The 19,760-nt window shown below is 48.8% G+C and overlaps 8 protein-coding genes across 8 annotated transcripts; 3 read left to right on the top strand and 5 right to left on the bottom strand.

Moving 5' to 3' along the window:
* Positions 1-265: 265 nt before the first annotated feature.
* Positions 266-3,548, bottom strand: EI90DRAFT_3281678 (Nonaspanin TM9SF; the record flags this gene model as incomplete). Its single annotated transcript, XM_039066837.1, has 16 exons — positions 3,194-3,548; positions 2,844-2,959; positions 2,469-2,725; positions 2,358-2,417; positions 2,193-2,301; positions 1,963-2,115; positions 1,853-1,882; positions 1,655-1,787; positions 1,513-1,597; positions 1,326-1,421; positions 1,186-1,259; positions 1,028-1,113; positions 855-963; positions 631-793; positions 393-575; positions 266-311 (listed from the first exon to the last, which is right to left on the bottom strand). Exons 1-16 carry the CDS (start codon positions 3,396-3,398, stop codon positions 266-268), a joined length of 1,905 nt encoding a protein of 634 aa, XP_038913073.1. The 5' UTR covers positions 3,399-3,548.
* Positions 3,549-3,935: 387 nt separating this feature from the next.
* On the top strand, positions 3,936-4,398 carry EI90DRAFT_2929844 (uncharacterized protein; the record flags this gene model as incomplete). Its single annotated transcript, XM_039054999.1, has 2 exons — positions 3,936-4,094; positions 4,168-4,398. Coding segments are annotated over 2 exons (390 nt in total), but the record flags the coding sequence as incomplete, so codon positions are not given.
* Positions 4,399-4,986: 588 nt separating this feature from the next.
* EI90DRAFT_2999241 (uncharacterized protein) lies at positions 4,987-7,559 on the bottom strand. Its single transcript, XM_039056283.1, has 6 exons — positions 7,099-7,559; positions 6,849-7,027; positions 6,599-6,779; positions 6,311-6,528; positions 5,743-6,256; positions 4,987-5,674 (listed from the first exon to the last, which is right to left on the bottom strand). The coding sequence occupies exons 1-6, from the start codon at positions 7,220-7,222 to the stop codon at positions 5,043-5,045; spliced, it is 1,848 nt and encodes a 615-aa protein (XP_038913071.1). The 5' UTR covers positions 7,223-7,559; the 3' UTR covers positions 4,987-5,042.
* A 35-nt stretch (positions 7,560-7,594) lies between these two features.
* Positions 7,595-9,190, bottom strand: EI90DRAFT_3291351 (uncharacterized protein). Its single transcript, XM_039067271.1, has 4 exons — positions 9,180-9,190; positions 9,038-9,105; positions 8,746-8,985; positions 7,595-8,685 (listed from the first exon to the last, which is right to left on the bottom strand). The coding sequence occupies exons 3-4, from the start codon at positions 8,928-8,930 to the stop codon at positions 7,797-7,799; spliced, it is 1,074 nt and encodes a 357-aa protein (XP_038913070.1). The 5' UTR covers positions 8,931-8,985; positions 9,038-9,105; positions 9,180-9,190; the 3' UTR covers positions 7,595-7,796.
* Positions 9,191-10,498: 1,308 nt separating this feature from the next.
* On the bottom strand, positions 10,499-12,070 carry EI90DRAFT_3127827 (uncharacterized protein; the record flags this gene model as incomplete). Its single annotated transcript, XM_039064042.1, has 1 exon — positions 10,499-12,070. The coding sequence occupies one exon, from the start codon at positions 12,068-12,070 to the stop codon at positions 10,499-10,501; it is 1,572 nt and encodes a 523-aa protein (XP_038913069.1).
* A 358-nt stretch (positions 12,071-12,428) lies between these two features.
* EI90DRAFT_3127826 (mitochondrial NAD-homo-isocitrate dehydrogenase LysB) lies at positions 12,429-14,105 on the bottom strand (the record flags this gene model as incomplete). The annotated part of the gene is made up of 12 exons (XM_039064041.1): positions 12,429-12,591; positions 12,647-12,709; positions 12,768-12,848; positions 12,901-12,948; positions 13,002-13,019; positions 13,069-13,223; positions 13,285-13,416; positions 13,468-13,536; positions 13,592-13,685; positions 13,739-13,783; positions 13,844-13,965; positions 14,019-14,105. The coding sequence occupies 12 exons, from the start codon at positions 14,103-14,105 to the stop codon at positions 12,429-12,431; spliced, it is 1,077 nt and encodes a 358-aa protein (XP_038913068.1).
* Positions 14,106-14,131: 26 nt separating this feature from the next.
* Positions 14,132-15,473, top strand: EI90DRAFT_3070083 (uncharacterized protein). Its single transcript, XM_039061211.1, has 3 exons — positions 14,132-14,303; positions 14,364-15,091; positions 15,145-15,473. Exons 1-3 carry the CDS (start codon positions 14,261-14,263, stop codon positions 15,178-15,180), a joined length of 807 nt encoding a protein of 268 aa, XP_038913067.1. The 5' UTR covers positions 14,132-14,260; the 3' UTR covers positions 15,181-15,473.
* A 1,580-nt stretch (positions 15,474-17,053) lies between these two features.
* EI90DRAFT_3127824 (HSP70-domain-containing protein) lies at positions 17,054-19,634 on the top strand (the record flags this gene model as incomplete). The annotated part of the gene is made up of 5 exons (XM_039064040.1): positions 17,054-17,098; positions 17,163-17,227; positions 17,297-17,495; positions 17,558-18,931; positions 18,984-19,634. 5 exons carry the CDS (start codon positions 17,054-17,056, stop codon positions 19,632-19,634), a joined length of 2,334 nt encoding a protein of 777 aa, XP_038913066.1.
* Positions 19,635-19,760: the final 126 nt, after the last annotated feature.

Genomic DNA, 19,760 nt, shown 5'->3' with positions numbered 1-19,760 from the left:
GACTCATGGCACACTCGCAGGAACTCCTATATTGAGGCTGATGTAACGACTGTTCCGCGGAGTTCATTTAGGTGGAGCAATTGATTTGATCGAGGCACTTTGCTATATTGCTTGTCTGATCAATCAGCTCGCCGATCCCTCAACGAATCAACCCAGATAAGAATAGTTGGTCTATTGATGAAAATATATAATTACATCATCTAGCGAGCAGAGACTTCATGCACATTACACAGCGTCACCTGATGCCGTCTGCAAGTAGTCTCTCTCAATCGATACGAATGGCACTGTACAGTTTCCGCACAGCCCAGTACCTGGTTATAAACGGGAACGATTGCGTACAAAATGATTCGGAAGGTGAGGACCCTTGGATGTAGAAAAATGGTAACACTTACGAAGCTACGAATCCGATCGTCCCCGTCACTAAAAAGTCCAAAAGTGCAAGGAGCGAAAGGTATCCAAAGTACACGACGGTACTCGCGAACGACAACTGTAGTTGAGTCATGTAGTAATAAATGCCATACAGGAATAGCCATGCCGCACTCCCTCCACCGACAAGGAACGCGCGCCATTGCCATCTAGGATCCAGAGAAGTTTCAAGCATTTGACGTCGGGGAACTAAGCGAAACGTACCTGTACTCCTCAGCACAAAGAATGAAGTATGTGAACAGAATGGTGACAGTGCCAGTGGTAAGCGCGACCACGCCAGCCGTTAAAGCGACAAATCCGAATGCGTAATACGCCCTCGAAGCGAACATACTCGAAAGCATGAAAAACATCTCGACAAAAGCGGCGCCTTAGTGAAAGCTAACGTGAGCCTACTGGGGTTTGTGATCTCCGTATTGTAAAACACCAACCGAAAGGCAGAATACCACCGAGCAAACTGGCCCAGTACGGTTTAAGGTACCTTGGTCCGGGAGGGACTTGTCGTGGGATCTGGTTGACGCGGACGGGGTGGCTGATGGGCTAAAGAAAACGACGGCAGCAGTGTAAATATTGCGCGAACATAAGACAATGAAACCAGACGCACGCCATGTCTTTGTCCCACAATAGATCCAATGACACACAGTGGAACGGAAATGAGCACCCATAGAAGAAGGACAACCAACATAGTCCCTGTCACACCGAGAGAGAATGAACATTGTCTTGTAGGCCAAGACCTTGACAGCAACGAGAAATTCTACATACCGAAAGGAATAGCACCGGCAGATTCAGTTCCGATTAGGAACAAGTTAATAAGGAACATGAACCCAAAGATAAACCTATAACATCATCCCGGTCTCAACAAATTGTGATGGGCGATAGTCGGAAGGGGATTTCAAACTCACGTCGGCAATCCAGTAGCAGCAAAGAAAGCGTTCCGTCTCCACTCCCCATTCGGGCTTAGGGAAACAAATGTACGAGCGGAGATGTATCCTCCAACTCTGTTTAATGGAGTGCCATGCGTATATGCCTCAGCGAATGTCACACAACGTTCCAAATGGTGCGGAAAACGAAGAGAAATGCTGAACATACCCTCCAGAGAGTGTCCAGAAGATAAGCATCACAGTTGCTAAGGAGCCACGATTCGAGGGTGAAAGGAAACCCATTAAGGCAAAGACTGTTCAAATAATATTAGGAAAATGATAATTTCATCCAATTGTACGCCTCAGCATACCGAGAGTGATGCCTGTCATGGCGATAAGTTGAGCGCCATTTCCAATGAGCACTGAGAGTGCTATTGGCCATCTCGGCGAACGGAAAACTTCTCCATGAACAAGTTTCCAACCAAAGTCCTCCTGGACATCCTCCTAATTGTATCCAACAAGGCTTTTCAGTACGAAACACGATGAATAAGTGAACACCGAATGCTTACGCTAAGGTCTATGGCATTATACCTATCAATCTGCAATTGTGTGGCGGATCAGAACAAGTTCATGAGCCCCCTCTAGATGTCATCTGCTAGGAAATAGTCAGCCGGCTTACATCACGAGCAACAGTACGCCACAATATCATGGACACCATCGCGCAAAGGAAGACAACAATGACGATGGAATTGATCAAGCTGAACCAATGAATACGCTCGTCAAAGAGGTGGAGATAGTTGTCCCAGCGAGTTGCCCAAGGCGTCTCTGACGCCTATGAAGCAGGATGAGGTGTAGAGTGTTCAGTTAGTTTGTACAGAAACACGAGACGCAGAGTGAAGCGATACCAACCTCCCAAGAGACCGTGTAAGTATAATGGAATTCATTCGTCCCCTTCTCGTCCAGAATCAATGCCTTCTTACTCGAGCAAGATGGTGTTGATTCCCCGGAATTATCAATCCTAACAATCCAGCTTTATGTGGGACAAGGTCGGGTGATAAGCACAGATGGACGTACGACCTCGGCCAAACGAGAACGGCCACGACTCGGTAGTGCGCATTATCCTGCGTATTATAGCTAAGTAAAACGATCAGAAAAGTCAATGAACAGAGAAGTGTAAGCACACACCGAAGCAACACATCATAATGATTATGCAACGCCGGCGTCTCCAGGAACTTTGCCTCATCATTTCCCAAATTGAACCCGATATCATAGAAAATCGTCCGACTTTTCTCATCCCTCTTCATCTCAGCAGCGGGCAATCCATCCACGAGCCAATTAATCGCTTGATCTTCCTTAATACGATCGTTGATGAATTTGGCGTCTTGAGGAGGAACGGTCGACTTGCAGAGGGAAACACAACTCGAATTTTCCAGCATTTTTATCTGTGTGAGATTAGGTAAGCGAGTCGTCCGGGGAGTGCATGACAGGAAGGGTAGTTGCGACTTGGCATTGGAAAAGAAGGGAAATTGAGGCAAGGAGAACCAATGGGGGGATACATACGTTGTAAGGAGAGTTGAAAATACGGTCGCCAAATAAGATAGATCCAAGAGATTCCGATTGGCGCTTCGGTCCACCATCGGGTTGGCAGAAGTGAAATGACGGATTGTAATAATCATCTAGAAGATTTGGCAGGCGACCGGAAGTAGTGGTTAGCGACGGTCCTCTCTCCGCAGGTGGGAGATGGAAACTATACAGTTAATCATGGATTTCTGGAATATCGAGAAAGCGAGTCGAGTGCATGATGAGAGCGACCATCAAGAGTGCGCAGGGTAAAGGAAAGCACGACAAAAAAAAATATAAATTTCCGCCGATGAGAACCATCTGGATTCACTGGGTGCTGGGCATTATACCACTTACAAGTTTGGCATCTTGAGCGCCAACAAGTGGGTTTAGTCGATTGACATGTACAGGGACTCGTTCTTTGGCTGAGTAGTCTCTCGGAGCAGCACCAGGAAGATAGAACGCATGAGTATCCGACACCCATGACAAAGAAGCCAATAAAGAGAAGAAGAGAATAGAGCCGCTGCTGGTAGTTGGATGACGCGCTAAAATCATCGTGTCGGCCCGCTGTCGTCGCACAAAACAGTCACTTTCCACCACAAGTTAGGTTTCTCTTATTCCAAGAGCTAACGAAACCCCTTTTATGGGGAACCCAGAAGGAATACTGCACAAACACGTTGAAAGGCGATGTCAAGGTGTTTCCGGCAAACGCCGACCTGCCGCTTGCCTTTTACAAATTTATCCCACCACTTGGATTCCCAGACTCTTTTAAGTCCTAGCTATAGCCAAGCCATGGCTAGGGGCATGTCCACCTCTTTCCCCAGACCCGATGGTACTGGGCCCGCAAATATTTGAATCGTTCTTTGGTCTGAATAGTCAATGCTCTGTGGGAAAATTTGAGAGTGACAGCTCTGACACTTGGACCCGGACGCGAACTCGAGATTGACGTGTGCGGATAATGACGTCGCTCTCTGCTCCAGGAGGGTACGGTGTATAGTCTATCTCAGTCCCTCGTCTCTCCTCCAACTTCTTGCCTCATTTCCCCGACTTTTGACACCACTTCCACCAAGACAGCCCACCAAAAAGCCATAGGAAAAGATTGATGGCTTTAGGATTACCAAGTCCTCAATGCTCACTACTCGTGGACAGGACGGTTTCCTACATTCGAGGGTGATGGCTTCCGTTAATTGCAAGTCGACCCGGATTTCTTTCCTCCAGTCAATCGAGTTCTACCTTTATTCACCAGATGAAGTCCTGCATTTCATCCGGAAAATCCGTATGCCAGCATTCTCTTTACACTCCAACTCTTCTAACTCGTCAACAGGAAGAACTAGAGCACGACCCTCACGTGGACGTCTCTTTTTACGACCCTTCCACTACTAACTGGATTTCCGTCGCCAGAATTGCCAAACTTTCCTCCGACCATGACAGAATCAAAAGACTGTGGAACACCAGCGCACGTGCTTGGTTTGGAGATTTGGGTGACGGTGTTCACATGAGAAATGAGACCGATCCTCGAGTTAGCATTATTGAGGTCATTCCAGAGAAAATTTAGTACTGGATTGCGACCAAGTCAAAGATTGGCCAGACGGTGGATATCGCTACGAGTGATTGCTGCCTTTGGAAATGTCGTTTCTCCTGGTGAATTGCGAGTCATCAAGAAGGAAGAGGTACTACTTTACCCCTGGTGTTTATTTTTTGTTTTCCCTATAGCCTGGGATGTCTAGATCGCACTCATTGAGGGTCTGCACACCATTGATTCCGCATATCAATTGCTGTATTTTATGAGTCCATGTAAATATGATGCGCGCAACGCCTCCCTTCCACGTTTTCAACGTTACACATACAATCGATACATAGACAAATCAGCCAAGGTCTCTTTGGCCTCTGAGGACAGACTGCATACATGCCAATGGCATCTCTGGGAAATTCACGTAGGTCTCAGGCGAATAAACGCGCCTGATCCCTCCTACCCACCGTGACGTAGCCACTGCCACCTCCATGCTGTATTATTTCTTCGTGTAGTGCCGCTTCTCTTCCACTCTTCAACGTTACTGCCCAGGGCCCGTCCGGTGAGTCCAGCGGACAAGTTGGCAAAGGGGAAAATCCAAAAATAAGCACACGTTACATAGATATAGAATCGGCCGAGGGTTCTGACTGCATGCAGGTTAAACACATCCTAGAGAGTTTACATAATTCTCAGGCGAAGCTTGCCCCGTCCCCCTCCCTCTCGCCATCATGGAGTGGAATGTCCAACAATTCTGTATTTTGATCTGTCCAGCTCGCTTTGCTCAAAATCTCATTCATCACTTCCAGCAAATTCTCTCCCATCGTGCTTGATCCAGCTCTCGAGCTGCTACCGCCCCCTTCCCCATCTGTAGACAGCCAGGACACCCTCTTTCCTGCGTCTTGTACGCCTATCCCATTCGATGACGGGAGCTGAAACACCTTCTCCACCACAGGTGCCTCCGCATCCTTGCTCGTGCCAGCCATGCCATGAGGCTTGCTCCTGAAATCAGGTACAAACTTCCTAGGACCCTCATACACATCCTCAAATACAACTTGAATATCTTCTAAGCTCATATGGGCCGTTTCACGGTAATAAGCCCATACGAACAGGAAAGATAAACATACCAATGCGAGGATAACAAAGTAGTATATGGCTTGAATGTTCTTGAAGGCGATAGGGGTTATGAATGCTACCAGGAAGTTGAAGGTCCAATTGACGGAGGTGCTAAGTGCTGCGCCTTTGGCGCGGGCAGACATCGGGAAAACTTCGGCTGGGAGAAGCCAAGGGATTGGACCCCATCCCGCGCCAAATGCGAAGAGATCTACCAAGTAACTGTCAATCCAGTGACTCTCGCATCAAGAGGGATTGAGAGGAAGAAAGACAACTCACAGATACAGAAGAACGAAAAGATCACGTTAGAATACTCGGTTTTCGTTGGCCCACGAGGAAATCCCTCGCTAACAAGTTGCGTACTTCCAATAACAGACAACGCAACGATTAATGCGAGAGTGGTCCCTAGTAACCATTTCTTCCGACTCCATTCAACACCCCACATGGCGGGCACCGTCCCTCCACAATAACACCAAGCAGCGATGAACGAAAATTTCAGTGATTCCTCCACCGTTTTCCCCGATCGTATGAGGATGATTGGTAAGAAGAATAATACGGCGTTGATACCATTTAGTTGAGCGAACATTTGGCCTGAAACTCCCATGAGAGTTTGACGCCAGAACTTGGTGAAGAGATCACGCCAGCTTGCTTGTTTGGCGTCATCTTCCATCTGGATGATGAGCTTCATCTTTTTGAAGGCTGTTACGATCTCGGGCGAGGTAACGTCACCGTTACCATGCAGGTCTGCGAGAGTCTGAAGACCTTCATTCTCGAAACCATTCCTGACGAGCCACTAAACGTAAGGGGAGTGAATAAACGTTGAAAAATGATATGAGCAATGACATACTCGAGGGGTTTCAGGCATAAAGAACGAAGCAAATATCAGAATAATCGCCAAGCCCCCTTGAATGATGAACATCGCCTTCCAGGATATAGTTCCTGAGTTGACATAATGGAAAAGACCCCATCCAGCTCCAGCAGAGAGCAAGTATCCCGAGTTAAGACAAATGTACTCGATGCAGATCATGCGGCCACGAGCATGATCGCCTGCAATCTCGGTTTGAACTGGAAGCAACGAAATCCCCAATGGTCATTAGGTAACAGTGTATGGCTAACCACGACACCACAAACTTACCAATTGGGACACTCATAGACAGGAAACCAACGCCAATACCCTGTATACAGCGAAAGAAGATGAATACAGCAAAGCTATCTGATAGCGCTGCACCGATAGAGGCAATGAGATAGATAATGCCCCCAAGACGGACGACGTGCCGTCTTCCAATCATATCGCATAAAACAGCAGCAACGAGAGCCTAATATACAACATAATATGGGTCAGTAGACTTGCAAGTAGTGCTTGGCTAATTGAAAGGAAGACCTACAGCGAAGAGGGCAGTCAAGTTCAAACATGAGGCTGTGATAGACTGCGTCGTATCACTAACACCAGTTTCAAGGTTATTGACTTGCTCGAGTGTAACGTTCACACCGAATATGTCACGAATGAAAGGAGGTTGCACTAGAATCGAAGCAATGGTTCCTTGACTGTAACCAAACATGGCATCTGAAAATAGGTAGTTATCAGGAAGTTTGGCCCACAACAAATGCGCGGGGGAATGATTCAGTCCTACTCACCTCCAAAAGACGCAAGGGCAGACGTGGCATACAATATAGGCGCACCTACCGCCCATCTAGGATACCTATTTGTCATCTTCTTTGGGGTGCCGAGTAAGGCCTGATAGACGCCTTCAGATGCCATGATACCAAGGGTGTGACAACTCGACCGATTGTGTTGCCACACAAGAGCCAAAAAATAGTCGAAATTAGAAAATAGAATCGGCTGCCTGCCCTCGATGGCTTCAAACAGAGGAAGACGGATTCAGGGAGAAACCAGATCGAACAAAGAGTCGTTCCGGCATATTTTATAGTGTCCTTGTCAGAATCTGGACTAATCAAAGATCCAGTGAAAATGCCCAAGCTCGATCAAAATAGTTTCAGCTGTGTTAACAATTCCAAAGGCTCAAGCATACAAAACTCAAGCAATTAACCAAACAAGATGTATCTGTGTTGACGCCTTGTTGCAGCATGCATTCAAATCGGCGAGCGTAACATTCTCACGGTCTCTGTTCGGGAACTCTCCTTCTCGACGGAAGGCTTCTCGGCAGCGGTCAGTACTGGTGCGGGGCATTAAAAGGCGAGGATATTCTATTACTAATTAGTGGTGCAAATATCACCAGTACTGAATCCGAAGGAAAACGGGATCGGAAACAGACTAGGATGGGTCAAAAAGCCTCCGTGCCATCTGAACATAATAGAATAGCGTCTTCGCGTCGTCACTGTCTCACAATCCCCCATGCAGCGTGTTCGCTATCCCTGACAAACTTCCTCTGGAAATAGTTGCCCCAGCGAAAGCTAATCTGCCTCAGGGACTTGCAGTTCTTCGAGCAAGCGGCAAAAATATCCGCCTGACCTGCTGCGCTTCCTCCCCCCCATTCAAACACCTCGAGTTCTTGTAGTTGACATAGGGCATTTATAGCGGCAGCCCGATCATCACGGTCCGCCATATCACCATGAGTCACAGATAATGATTTGAGATGAGGGAGGTTTGCAATGATTGAGGTGTAAGGGTGGGCTGTCACTTCTGTATCGAATATCTCCATGGAGAGATGTTGGATACCACCAGGCGACGTGCTTTGTTCCAGGTTGTGCATGAGTAGGGTGCACTCGCCTTCCCAGAGTCCGGAGATATGAACCGACTTGACGGGCGATCCAGGAATGACAGCAGTATGATGAGCGAGACTGGCGTAAATACCCTCTAGAGACGGGAGGGGTGATGGAACGTTTGATATCCCAGGGTCGACGGCGCGCAATTCGATGTATGTGAGCTGCTGATGCCTGCCCCAGAAACCGTGTAAGTTCTCATCACAAAACAAGTCGGTGGAAAAATGCTGGAGCTTCGTGAAGGCAAATGGCTGAAGTGAAAGTGACCGCGCAATCTTGGTTCGGTGATGAGCTGAGGTTATTGATAGCGAGCGAAGACTACTGCAATGATGGAGGGTATGGAATATGGTTCTCAGCGTCTTGTCAACTTCGGGCTCCAATTCAGCCCCTAATGCTGATTGAATGTCGATGCGGATGTTTTGCACACGCAGATAGCGCCGCTCAGTCAGAATGATTGCACACCCTTCCTCCAGGTGCCTCCTCCCCCAGATATCATCAAAGCTGGCGTCGCATGCCGGTGAGACCACCACTAGGTCCGGTACAGCAGCAAGAACAACTCACCTTGGATCTACGCGGAGGGTGAATGACCTCCAAAGATGCTTAGCTGCTTCGTGTTTGAGCTCCTTGCACACGAGACTGATCGCAGCTAGCGTGTAGAAATCCGCAAATGCCACGACGGCCGCCCAGATATCGTATGGGACAGGGCTTCGCAGTCTCACCGGGGTAGCCTGTGGAAGAGCTTGCATGTGTTAATTGGACTGTGAACAAGCGTATTATAAAGCACTTTCACTCTGGGACCGCCTATGCCTTATATGTGCGGGTTTCCCAAGCAAGATCGAGGGAATAAACTCACGGCTCGGATCGCTGGGCCCCTATGGAGAAGATGTGACATCACACAACGGCTTGTTTGTCTAGGTGTGACTGTTGTACGGAATGAGTGGAAATATTGTTAGATACACGTCCGCTCAAGTGCTACCGCTGATAGCGGGACGTACGAGAGATTCTGTTCGTGAAATGCGGGCAAATTCCCCTTCGGATTTCAAATGAGCCTGTGGCTGTACGGCGATGACCATTCTCCGTGAGCTTCGTTGCTCGATTTGGAAATAGACTCAAGGCCAATCGTGGTTGACACGCGTGCACGGACAAGAATCGTCCCCCCGCAGCGGTGAAACAAGCCATCGCAAAACGTAATGAGCGCACCAAGAATGAGACACAATGCACATAAAGTGGAGACAAACGATTAATGACAGAATATGATGAGAGGGAATGTATGGGATAGCACGTTGACCGAGATAAGCTTGTGTGAATGGAAAATAAAGGGAATTGATGAAGTAAGGCTAGCGACAATTTTGCAGCGGTGAAAACTGGAAAGCAAGAAGGGAGAAGGAGGTTTCAGATTTTACCTACGGAGCGTTCGCTCAAAGGTGTAGTTCCAAGTAGCGTAAGACTTCATAATATGCTGTGTAAATTTCGTCCGAATCAAGTTACAGCAATGACTTGAGAATCGTGTAAAACACTCATGCTCGGTGTCCCAGTTAGAGCAGCAGTCAGAAGGGAAAGATGATCAACGTTGGAAGAATGATACCAGGTACGGATGTTGAGGGACTTGGTCATAGCGCAGGTCGAAAATACCTTGTCAAGTGTTAAATCGAATTCCGGTTGGTCCTCATTCGCGAGCATTAGGCAATCGATGAAAATACGAAGCTGCCGGACGCGCAAGAATCGGCCCCAGCACATGATGATGTGCACTCTTTCCACAAGTAATCTCTGGGATACAGTCCTTGGGAAGAAGCCACGAAAGTGAATGTGCGCCAAAGGTGTTTGCTGGCTCCTTGATAATAATCCTTGTTGAAAAGACTAAGAATTTTGAGAGTATGGCAATCAGAATTCGCCATTGAACGTCGTCGCAGGGACGTTCACGATTTCTTGGGGGTCGGTGAGCTGTCTTCACGCACACCAGTTGGGATATATGGCGATCGCTTTTGCAGGGCTCAACTAGGAACAAATCCCATGGTAAAAGCTTCCCGGGTTGACTGGCCATCTAGACAAACGGACAACAATGGGCACCGTCTAAATCCGGTAGATTGGGAAGCATGCAACTACACAGCCACCTCCGCCTGCAGAAGCAGAGGAAAAAGGAAGAAACCTTATGCTACAAGGGACATCAGACTTCAATTAGAATGAAAAGATCGGCAACAACGCAATGAGAGAAAACCATGTAGCAAGCGACAAGGCTAGAAACCGTCAAACTCCTGAACGGGGGGATTGGGTCAATAATCGGCGTCAATTCCACTCAACCCGGGGTAGAGGTGTGTCATTCCGCGTCCAGAATCGGAGAAGCTGGGAGAGGAATGTCCTCAGGTCGCATGCATTCGACAGATTCTGGCAAATCGAATAGGACATCCTCCGTGGGCGTGATATGGCCCGAACACGCATCACACATTAATGACCCCTGGTCATGTGTACCCAAATCCTCTTCTGTCACCTGCTCTTCTCCGTCGACGGCCTGATCAAGAGGTCCTGTACCTCCGGTGCGATAGCTCCAAGCCGTCGCAATGGAGCCAGTGCCACGACGCCTCGGCCCAATGCTAGACCCAATATTCAACAGTCCTCCGGGACCAGCAGCACTGATCCCTGTGTGGGTGCTTTGCCCAGTAGCACTCCACCCAGTCTCGTCACTACCCCAGCTGCTACGTCTGCTGCTGGGTCTCAATGCCAGCATACTTGCGTTCGTATCCCCGAGGTCCCTGTCAGCTGCAATGGATCGTGATCGTGGAGAAGTATGGGACATTGCAAAGTTAGAGGAGGCAAGCGTGAGAGTGCTTGCGTTGTCCAGAGGTGGAGAGGCTGGTCGCGGGTTATTTTTGGGATGAAAGTGAGTAAGACCGGGTGCATGCGTAAGCAGTTTGGCTCCAGCGACCGGCACAGTCATACTTGTACTTGTTGTTGTACTAGTTGTTGGCGTTTCTACTGCATATGTGGGTGGGGGAGCCTGCCGATTTGGGCCAGAGGCACCGCTTGGGCCCATGTTAAATGAGACAGAGGCGCTTACTGAGGCAAGAGCATTTGAAGACCTCGGGTGGGGAAATCTTGATGAAGATGGGCTTGGGGCGGGCGACGCTGTTATTAGAGCATTTCTACCTAAAACAGAAGATTGCGACGGAAGGACCTGAGCGATATGGCCACCAGGACCAAGATCCATAGACATGACAGTGGTAGGCTTTGTGCTTGGGGGACCAATGGATTGGGAGGTTTGCAGATGATCAGTTGTGCATGCTGCAGATGTGTTTGTTGCTGACGAACTGTGAGTCGAGCGAGAAGGCACAGGAGAGGGAGGTATTGAGGGAGGTATCGGCCGAATGGAAGCATCATCATCTGCCTCGCCGGGTTCCCTGGCAGACCAATTCAGACTTGGACCAAGAGATCCGGCCCTGGAATGGATCGAGGTCTCTGGGTGTCCATGAAGTTTCACATTCTCCTGCTCAACTACAGTTTTCACAGTTGTCTGAGTGAGGCGAAGTGGACTTTCCGGAATATGGAGATGTAAACTACGGCGGCCAGCGTTGGATGCAGCGCCTCGAACTGTTCCGTCAGGGTTTTGCGCCTGATCAAGCTCAGTGTCTGCTTGGTTCACCGTGTCGTTCAGCTGTTTTCCACGCCTTTTGCGTGACCCCGGCTTGCCTCCTGAGATCTTTCGGTGAAACCAATTCAGGATGGGTTGGCTTGTGTGACGTTTGATCTCTTTGTGTGCTGGAAGACCCGACAGCACATTGTTTGGTGAAACAGCACTTAAGGGTCTCGATTTTGAGTTCAAAGGTCGAGGGTGACCATTGGTAGCCTTAGGGGTCGTATTTGGTACAGCAGTAGTTGGGGTTGTCGTCGACATGTGGAGTAGAACTTCAGGGAGAAGCCGCGAACGACGTGTCAATCTAAGTCACGCGCAAGTTGTTGATGACAAGACCCACACTGCTCCTTAGTACAACAAGTTGCTCGACGTAGAGGATGAGTTCACTGCGGGCGTGATATATCGAAAACGAATGACAGAGAGAAGTCGAAACAGCAAATAAATTGATTGTCCAATTGGGACGTCGGTGACTCAATTTGTTGCTCATAACCATAATATGAAAAGCATAGACCGAAGTCCCACATTAAACTTCATCGCATGGGGAGGCTTGGTTCAGCCACAAGCACACTGACTTAGCAGAGGCTGGATGCCTGTCGTTGGCTGCCAACCAATACGAGCTTTATATTTGCTTCAAAACAGCGTCGACTACTTGCTGTGTCGTGCTCTTTCCCCCCAGATCAGGAGTCAAAACGTCGCCTCGTCTCAGCACCGCATCAACCGAGTCATCTACCCGCTTGGCTTGGTCATCGTATCCGAGGTGTACGAGCATAAGGGCAGCGGAACTACAGGGACCCATGATGAGGATTGGGCATGATACATGCTCCAGCCTGAACTTACCGAATGGAGGCGAGAGGGTTCGCGATACCTCGCCCCATAATATCTGGTGCGGATCCATGGACTCTGGACATAGCAATAATTAGCATAATGGCAAGGGTCGGGAAAGACACTGTGCACGTACGGCTCTCCCATTATGAAGTTGTCGCCTGCATTGACCGAAGGAACGAGACCCAGAGATCCCACCAATGCTGCTGCTGCGTCCCTGCTCGGCATCACGTAAGGGATGTTCCGGGGAAATGGGTGTAGGACCTTACGAAATAATATCCCCGTACATATTCGGTGCAACAGCGACATCAAACACCCTGAGATAGGGTCTTAATGAACGCATTAGGCTCCTGGGACACAAGCGACTTACTGTGGCTCTCGGAACATTCTGGAGAAAGTTAAGCAACGGATGCGTTGAATACTGGACTGAACCTCACCGGTACACCATGCTGTCCACCAATTGCTCCTCCACCTTTACACAATCATACCTCCCATCGATACCTGGGAGCGATGGAACGCTTCGGACAGTCTCCCGGAACAGACCATCCGTTACCGACAGGACATTTGACTTGTGTACAATGGTCAGAAGGGGCTAAAAAATTATGGTGAGCCATTATAGATCGAGAGCCGCAGAAAGATAGGCTTTGACGCACCGAGGGACCACGCGCTAAAGCAGTTTCAAATGCCATCTGGCCTATTCGCCTCGAGGCTCGTTCAGTGATAAGACGGGTGGCACGCGCCTCTTTCCCGACCGAGCCCAGAGTCAGAGTTTCTTCTTTAATATACTCATATTTCAACTGAGCGAGATGCAATCACAAGAGTGACAGACCACTCACCAAGCATTCAGTGTTCTCTCTGACTATGACCATGTCGATATTGGATCTTTCTCCTGGTAAATCCGCTACCTAGGAAAATTGAACATTCATATTTATTCGGCAAAGCGCAATTGTAAAGGCCAACAGATTTGACAGGGCGAATGTTGGCGTACAAGTCTAATGCCTTGCGCATTGCGACGATCGGAGACGAATATCCTGCCACACGCCGAGATGGGGAGCTGTTGGGGAGATGAGCAAACTTAAGAAACACAAACCAGCCATTAGAGCCTACCTGACGGCGCCAAACATTGCGCAGTCTGACTCCTCTCTTAAGACCCTGTTCTCGTGCAGAGACATGCTTAGCAACTCCCACAACGCCTAAAATAGCATGACACACCTGAGCGTCTCATCAGGCAAAGCAGTGCCATATTTCGTAAAATGCTCAAATCCAGCATCGAGATGCGTAAATTCGAGCTTGGGTAAAGCAGTTCCTAAAGCTTCAAGAACGGATCTGGCTGCCTTCCACCAGAGAGTTGGGATGAGTCCTCATGCGCATGGGGGACGCGACATACTGGCAAGACCTCGCGCCCAACTCCATCGGCGGGTATCATCGCAACTCTTAATTTTGTCCTAATGACGTTTCTCAAAGCACCAGCCATTCTGATGGCAAGGTACCTTCTATATTTGGAAGGGAATTCCCGAGGCATGTGATCCCTAGCTTGACGACATCAACAGCACTTCCAGCTAACTCTCCATCCTGTTACCAACCTTACGCCCAACGTGATCTCTTCTGTCTTAAACTTGCATATTGGTCATGAAAATCTTTGCTCATCTTGCTGCACTCATTGCGGCTCTAGGTTAGTGCCCAGCGCTTCCTGCAGAATCTGACTCAACGGCGTGTTGCTGGTGTCTCTCAGCTATCGCGAGCGCAGGCGCCGCCCCGATCGATGCACTTCCTAACTCTGGACCTACGTTTGTGGGTAGCGTCAGGGCTAAGATTCTCGAATTTCGCCTTGGACATGCTGCTGGTCTTGGTCGCATCGAGGACTATAGGATCATTACAACCATCCAACCTGATAAGAAGTTCGGTTGCAAGGGCGTTTCGGAGAAGTTGCAACGTCTTGCGAGTGCCCTTGGACTCCCTTCTTTCAGTCAACCGTCGAGCAGTGTGCAGACCTCAGGACCTAGCATGCACAATTCGTTACCGCATTCCGGGGAAACCCTTCCGCCTTCCCCCTTTGTTGGCCCTCTCAATCCTAACGTAGTGCAGTATTTTCGCGTGGCGCTCCACAATCATCACAAGAATCAGCCTTTTATGAACAGATTGGATCGAGCCATTAGGTCTCTCGGGAAATGGGAGTCCAGAGCTGTTGCCTTCGTGTTTGGATGCGGCATTGGGTCTTTGATCCGTATACTGTTCATGTTCTGTCTCCTCATCGTTCGTGCATGGCGCAATCGTTCCCATCGGTGCCTAGGGACCGCAGAGGAAACGGCCATTTTACTCCCAGTCGAGCCTCCTGCGTATGTTGATGAGAAGGCTACGTTGCATGAGACGATGGCCCATGATCCCCGGCTCTCTGAGGAGTCCCTAAATTTAGTCGAGACTGTCGGTGTGAATGAAAATGTCCCCAGTCCACCGGATCAGGTAGCGTTATTCCTCTTCCACTTGTAACCCAACATCTGATTGCGGCCCTACAGTGTGGCCGGCCAGCGCCTGCGGACCAATTCAACTAATCCGCTTCTCAGGAGTTAGTCAATTCTGCGTCTGACGCTCCTGATTCCTTCTACGAAGCTGCTCGCATTTGGAGGATTATGGATGGTTTAGAAATACTTTCTCGATTCCGCGCTTCCGTCGAAAGATTACACTATCCTTCACTCGGTTTCTTTATCATCGTTTTCCTACTCTTGCACGTTTACTCTCCTCGTCTGCATGGATTTTCTTTTATCTTTCACTCTTTTGTCGAATTTTGTCAGTTCAATTTTGTTGTGATCTTGTCGGATGGTGTAAGCACTCAGTGAGAACGTTCGGAACCCGGCCCATCGATAGGCGCGCGAGTATTATGCGACTTGTGTGCCCGATAATGTACAAAGGGATTACATGAATGCAGGAATACGATGCAAATGCACGGGGTCACAAGAACGGTTCAGCGAGAAAAGCGGAGACGAGCAGAAGCAAACACAACGAGGGACATGAGTACTCCAGCCTCTATAGATCGGGACATACACAGACAGGCAATACAAATGGGAGGAGGGAAGTCAAGTTGAACTGGCGCAGCAAGCAGTGGGACAGTGAGACTCCGCAATGCGGAGCAGGTGCAAGGCGAGATAAACTCGCACAGCACGACGCGAGAGCGCGCGCGAAGGGAACTGCCGTCACCGTCACATGCGCATGAAGACACAATGACTCAGAATTCGCCAAAATCTGCAGAAACGTAGGCGGTGGCCAGCCTCTGTGGTATAGAGCAAAAACATGAAATAGAAAAGAATTCTCATTTGCATATTGTCCTTGTGGCATACTTGCAGACATACATACTTGCACGCTTCACACACTGGCAATTCATAGTTCCACACTTTCATTTCAATAAAAACAAATGTTCGATGCAATCAATGGTTCAATACAGAAATCACATGCTACAGAGTGGCTATTCGTAAATGAGATGATGACCTTGATAACTAATGCCGCTGAACGCAGATCTGCAACGTGCTATTGGCTGAGATGAAGCCGAGATTTGTTCTCACTCTGTAAACCACACACTCTGATTCAGGACCAATAATGCAGCATGCAGTGAGCAGATAGAACTGTATGGCAGAGAATGGACCCTGGGTTTGGGGGTCATACAGGACCCTGTGCATAGGACAATTGAGTTTGGGAGAAAAAAACGTAGGACCCACTACGGAGTAGTGGGAATTTTGGACAATGTGACCCAAGTCCAATCACCTTTTCCGGAATTTTGTAAAATGTAGTATGGCTGTGCTCCATCACTATCCAGCCATTAAAGCTCTAATCTCCCCAACCCAGAAAAAAATTAGTTAACCCCACCCAACATTAACCTGGCCCAATCGGACTTGTGTTTGACCCTGTGGAAATAGTCACACTCTGTAGCATGTGACTTTCTGTATTGAACCCACAACGTGACTTGTATCGGAAGCAATTTGTTTGTTATTGAAAATGGAAAGTGTGGGAACTATGGGAAGTTGCCACAGTGTGTGAAGCATGCAAAGTATGTAATGTCTGCAAAGTATGCAACAAGCAAAGGACAGCATGCAAATGCAGAAATTCTTTTCGGTAACTCATTTCATAAAAAACGCAGGACAATGCAGGACCATTCAGGTCACTAATTGCCGTCGTGGTTAGTCGTGTGAAATAAGGATATTAAACCATGAATTCACTGGTGTTTTCACTCAGCGGCTCTAACTGGGCGCTTTCCATGGACTTCGATCACTTTCTGGCAAGTTCCGTCATTCAGTCAGCTAAGATTCAAAAGGCACGCTCCCTTCACGCGGTGAGACCGCCATCTCTTCCGCCATCTTTTAACGAGACGTTCACGAAACGATTTGCTTTCCGTCTAGTCCTTTGCTATCTGCACAGGCTTTGTGAAAAGTGGTCATGGCTTCAGTTGTTGGAATTGACTTCGGTAACCTTGCGTCAAAGGTGTGACCCGATCCAAACACGTCGACTAAAAAACGCGTTTTGACAATTCCTTTCCTTGTTGTAGATCGGAGTTGCAAGGAAGAAAGGAATTGATATTATTCTCAATGAATCATCCCAGCGCGCAACGCCGTAAGCTGTCTTGTTCCACCCTTAGACGCCGATCGGCGCTCAACTATATAATTACGTTCACGCTCTTAGCTCTCTGGTCTCATTTGGTCCCAAGCAACGCGCGATCGGCGAGGCCGCCAAGACGCTGGAGATCTCTAACTACAAGAACACGATCGGCTCACTCAAACGCTTGATTGGGCGTTCTTATTCCGATCCCGAGATTCAAGAGATTGAGAAGAAGTTTATCACCGCTCAACTTGCAGACGTAAACGGGTCTGTCGGTGTTAAGGTGGGTTCCGTCATTACGAGGGACGCCAGATAGACGTCCCTTACTACGCGTCTTCCTGTCAGGTCAACTACCTTGGCGAGCCAGAGGTTTTTTCGGTGACTCAGCTGGCTGCGACATACTTTGGGAAACTGCGCGATATTGCTTCAAATGAGCTTAAACAGCAAGTTTCGGACGTTGTCATCGCCGTTCCAGGGCATTTCACCGATGCCCAGAGGCGAGCGATCCTCGATGCAGCTGCCATAGCAAGTCTGAACCCTCTTCGTATCATTAACGATTCCACCGCCGTCGCATTCAGTTATGGTATCACTAAGGTTGACCTCCCCGAACTTGACCAACCCTCTCGTAATGTCGTGTTCATCGACATTGGTCACTCCGATTACACCGTCGCCGTTGTCGGCTTCAACAAGGGTCAGCTAGTCGTTAGGTCCACTGCCTACGATCGACATTTCGGTGGTCGTGATCTGGATTACGCTCTTGTTCATCACTTTGCCGAAGAGTTCAAAGGAAAATACAAGATTGACGTCCTTTCAAATCCCAAGGCCACTTTCCGACTTGCCGCGCAGTGTGAGCGACTCAAGAAGGTTTTGTCGGCCAACGCGGAAGCTCCACTTTCTGTTGAATCAATTATGAATGATATCGATGCACAGTCAAAACTCAAGCGCGAGGACTTTGAACAGTTCATCGCTAGTCTTCTTGATCGCGTGACAGCACCATTAGAGGAGGCACTGAAGGAAGCTGACCTCGGGGTCGAAGATATTCACTCCGTCGAACTTGTCGGAGGAACGACTCGTGTGCCCGCCATTCGGGAACGTATCAAGCAGTTCTTCGGCAAACCTATATCGAACACCCTCAATGCCGATGAGGCCGTTGCTCGTGGTGCTACTTTCTCTTGCGCACAATTATCACCAGCTTTCCGCCTTAAAGAGTTCTCTATCACGGACATCGCGACATATTCCATTGGCATCCAATGGGAGCACGCCGAGGGCGATACTGATGGTGACACTTCCCTGGTCGCTTTCCCTCGCGGTAATCACACACCTTCTACAAAAGTCCTCACTTATTCCCGAAGTTCGACATTCGAACTTGAGGCTGTTTACGCGGAAACTTCGAAGCTACCCGGAAGGATCAACCCATGGATTGGCAAGGTGTCCGTCAAAGACCCATCACCGACTGGGGAGCTTGTCACTGTGAAGGTCAAGACTAGACTCAACGCCAATGGCTTGTTGTCCTTTGAAGGGGCATACACGCAGGAGGAGAACGAGGAAGAGCTGCCTCCAGCTGCTGAGGGCGAAGAGCCCCAAAAGAAGAAGAAGGTCACCAAGCGCAATCTTTCTTTCGTCGCCTCCTCAGTAGCAACCGAGCCTTCCATTACTGCAAACTTGCGGGAGCAGGAGAACAGCATGCATGCCAGTGACAAGCTCGTTTCAGACACTGAGGTCAGTGCACAGCTACGAACGCGTGATGATCAAACATGAACTCTCCCTACAGGAGCGGAAGAATGCTCTAGAAGAGTATGTTTACGATATGCGTTCGAAGATTGAAGGCAAATATCGATCATATGTACAACCTGCTGAAGTTGAGAAGCTCAAGGTTGCGCTCAACGAAGCTGAGGAGTGGCTTTACACTGAGGAAGGCGAGGATGCTGCCAAGTCGGCATATGTTGCTCGCCTGGACGCACTCCACACTCTCGGCGATCCCGTCGCGAAGCGCTACATCGAAGCAGAGAACCGTGCCCGTGTCATCTCTAAACTCCGCGAGACTATCGACACCTACATCACCTATGCTACCGGTAACGATGAGAAATACGATCATATAGACCCGAAGGAGAAGGAGACCGTCGTAGAGAAAAGTGCGAATATTCAGAAGTGGCTTGATGATAATGTCGCTCGTCAGGCGGAGCGACCCTTGAACGTTGACCCTGTGTTGACAGAGGAAGAGGTGGAAAAGAAACGACAGGAGCTTATCTATTTCGCCACCCCGATCTTTAGCAAACTTAAGCCCAAGCCAAAGACGGAGACGCCGCCTCAAGGTCAACAACCTCCGAACGGGGACAGTACACCCAGTGGCCAGCAAACACCAGCAGAAAATGCCAACAATAATGTCAACAATAATGAGCCAACGGAGATGGACATCGATTAGAGAAGGGGGAAATGTTATACGCTATCGATATAGGCAGAATCTTGTATTCACACCGTCTTTTTTACTTCACGCTGTCGACTACTATAAAACTTCAATTTAGATTCATGATGATGGGGATTGTGCTCT

This window comes from Cantharellus anzutake (assembly GCF_015039405.1).
Source record: "Cantharellus anzutake strain C23 chromosome Unknown EI90scaffold_45, whole genome shotgun sequence".
NCBI lineage: Eukaryota > Fungi > Basidiomycota > Agaricomycetes > Cantharellales > Hydnaceae > Cantharellus > Cantharellus anzutake.
This window is presented reverse-complemented; position numbering and strand designations above follow the sequence as displayed.

Excerpts from the sequence above, each read along its gene's own strand:
- EI90DRAFT_2999241 (XM_039056283.1), bottom strand. The coding sequence starts at position 7,222 with ATGGCATCTGAAGGCGTCTATCAGGCCTTACTCGGCACCCCAAAGAAG. Across the intron at positions 6,780-6,848 it reads ACTTGACTGCCCTCTTCGCT|GCTCTCGTTGCTGCTGTTTT; the intron begins GTAGGTCTTCCT and ends GTTGTATATTAG. Across the intron at positions 5,675-5,742 it reads CTTTTCGTTCTTCTGTATCT|ATCTCTTCGCATTTGGCGCG; the intron begins GTGAGTTGTCTT and ends GTTACTTGGTAG.
- EI90DRAFT_3291351 (XM_039067271.1), bottom strand. The coding sequence starts at position 8,930 with ATGCAAGCTCTTCCACAGGCTACCCCGGTGAGACTGCGAAGCCCTGTC. Across the intron at positions 8,686-8,745 it reads ACCCTCCGCGTAGATCCAAG|CTTTGATGATATCTGGGGGA; the intron begins GTGAGTTGTTCT and ends ATGCGACGCCAG.
- EI90DRAFT_3070083 (XM_039061211.1), top strand. The coding sequence starts at position 14,261 with ATGAAAATCTTTGCTCATCTTGCTGCACTCATTGCGGCTCTAG. Across the intron at positions 14,304-14,363 it reads TGCACTCATTGCGGCTCTAG|CTATCGCGAGCGCAGGCGCC; the intron begins GTTAGTGCCCAG and ends GGTGTCTCTCAG. Across the intron at positions 15,092-15,144 it reads TCCCCAGTCCACCGGATCAG|TGTGGCCGGCCAGCGCCTGC; the intron begins GTAGCGTTATTC and ends GCGGCCCTACAG.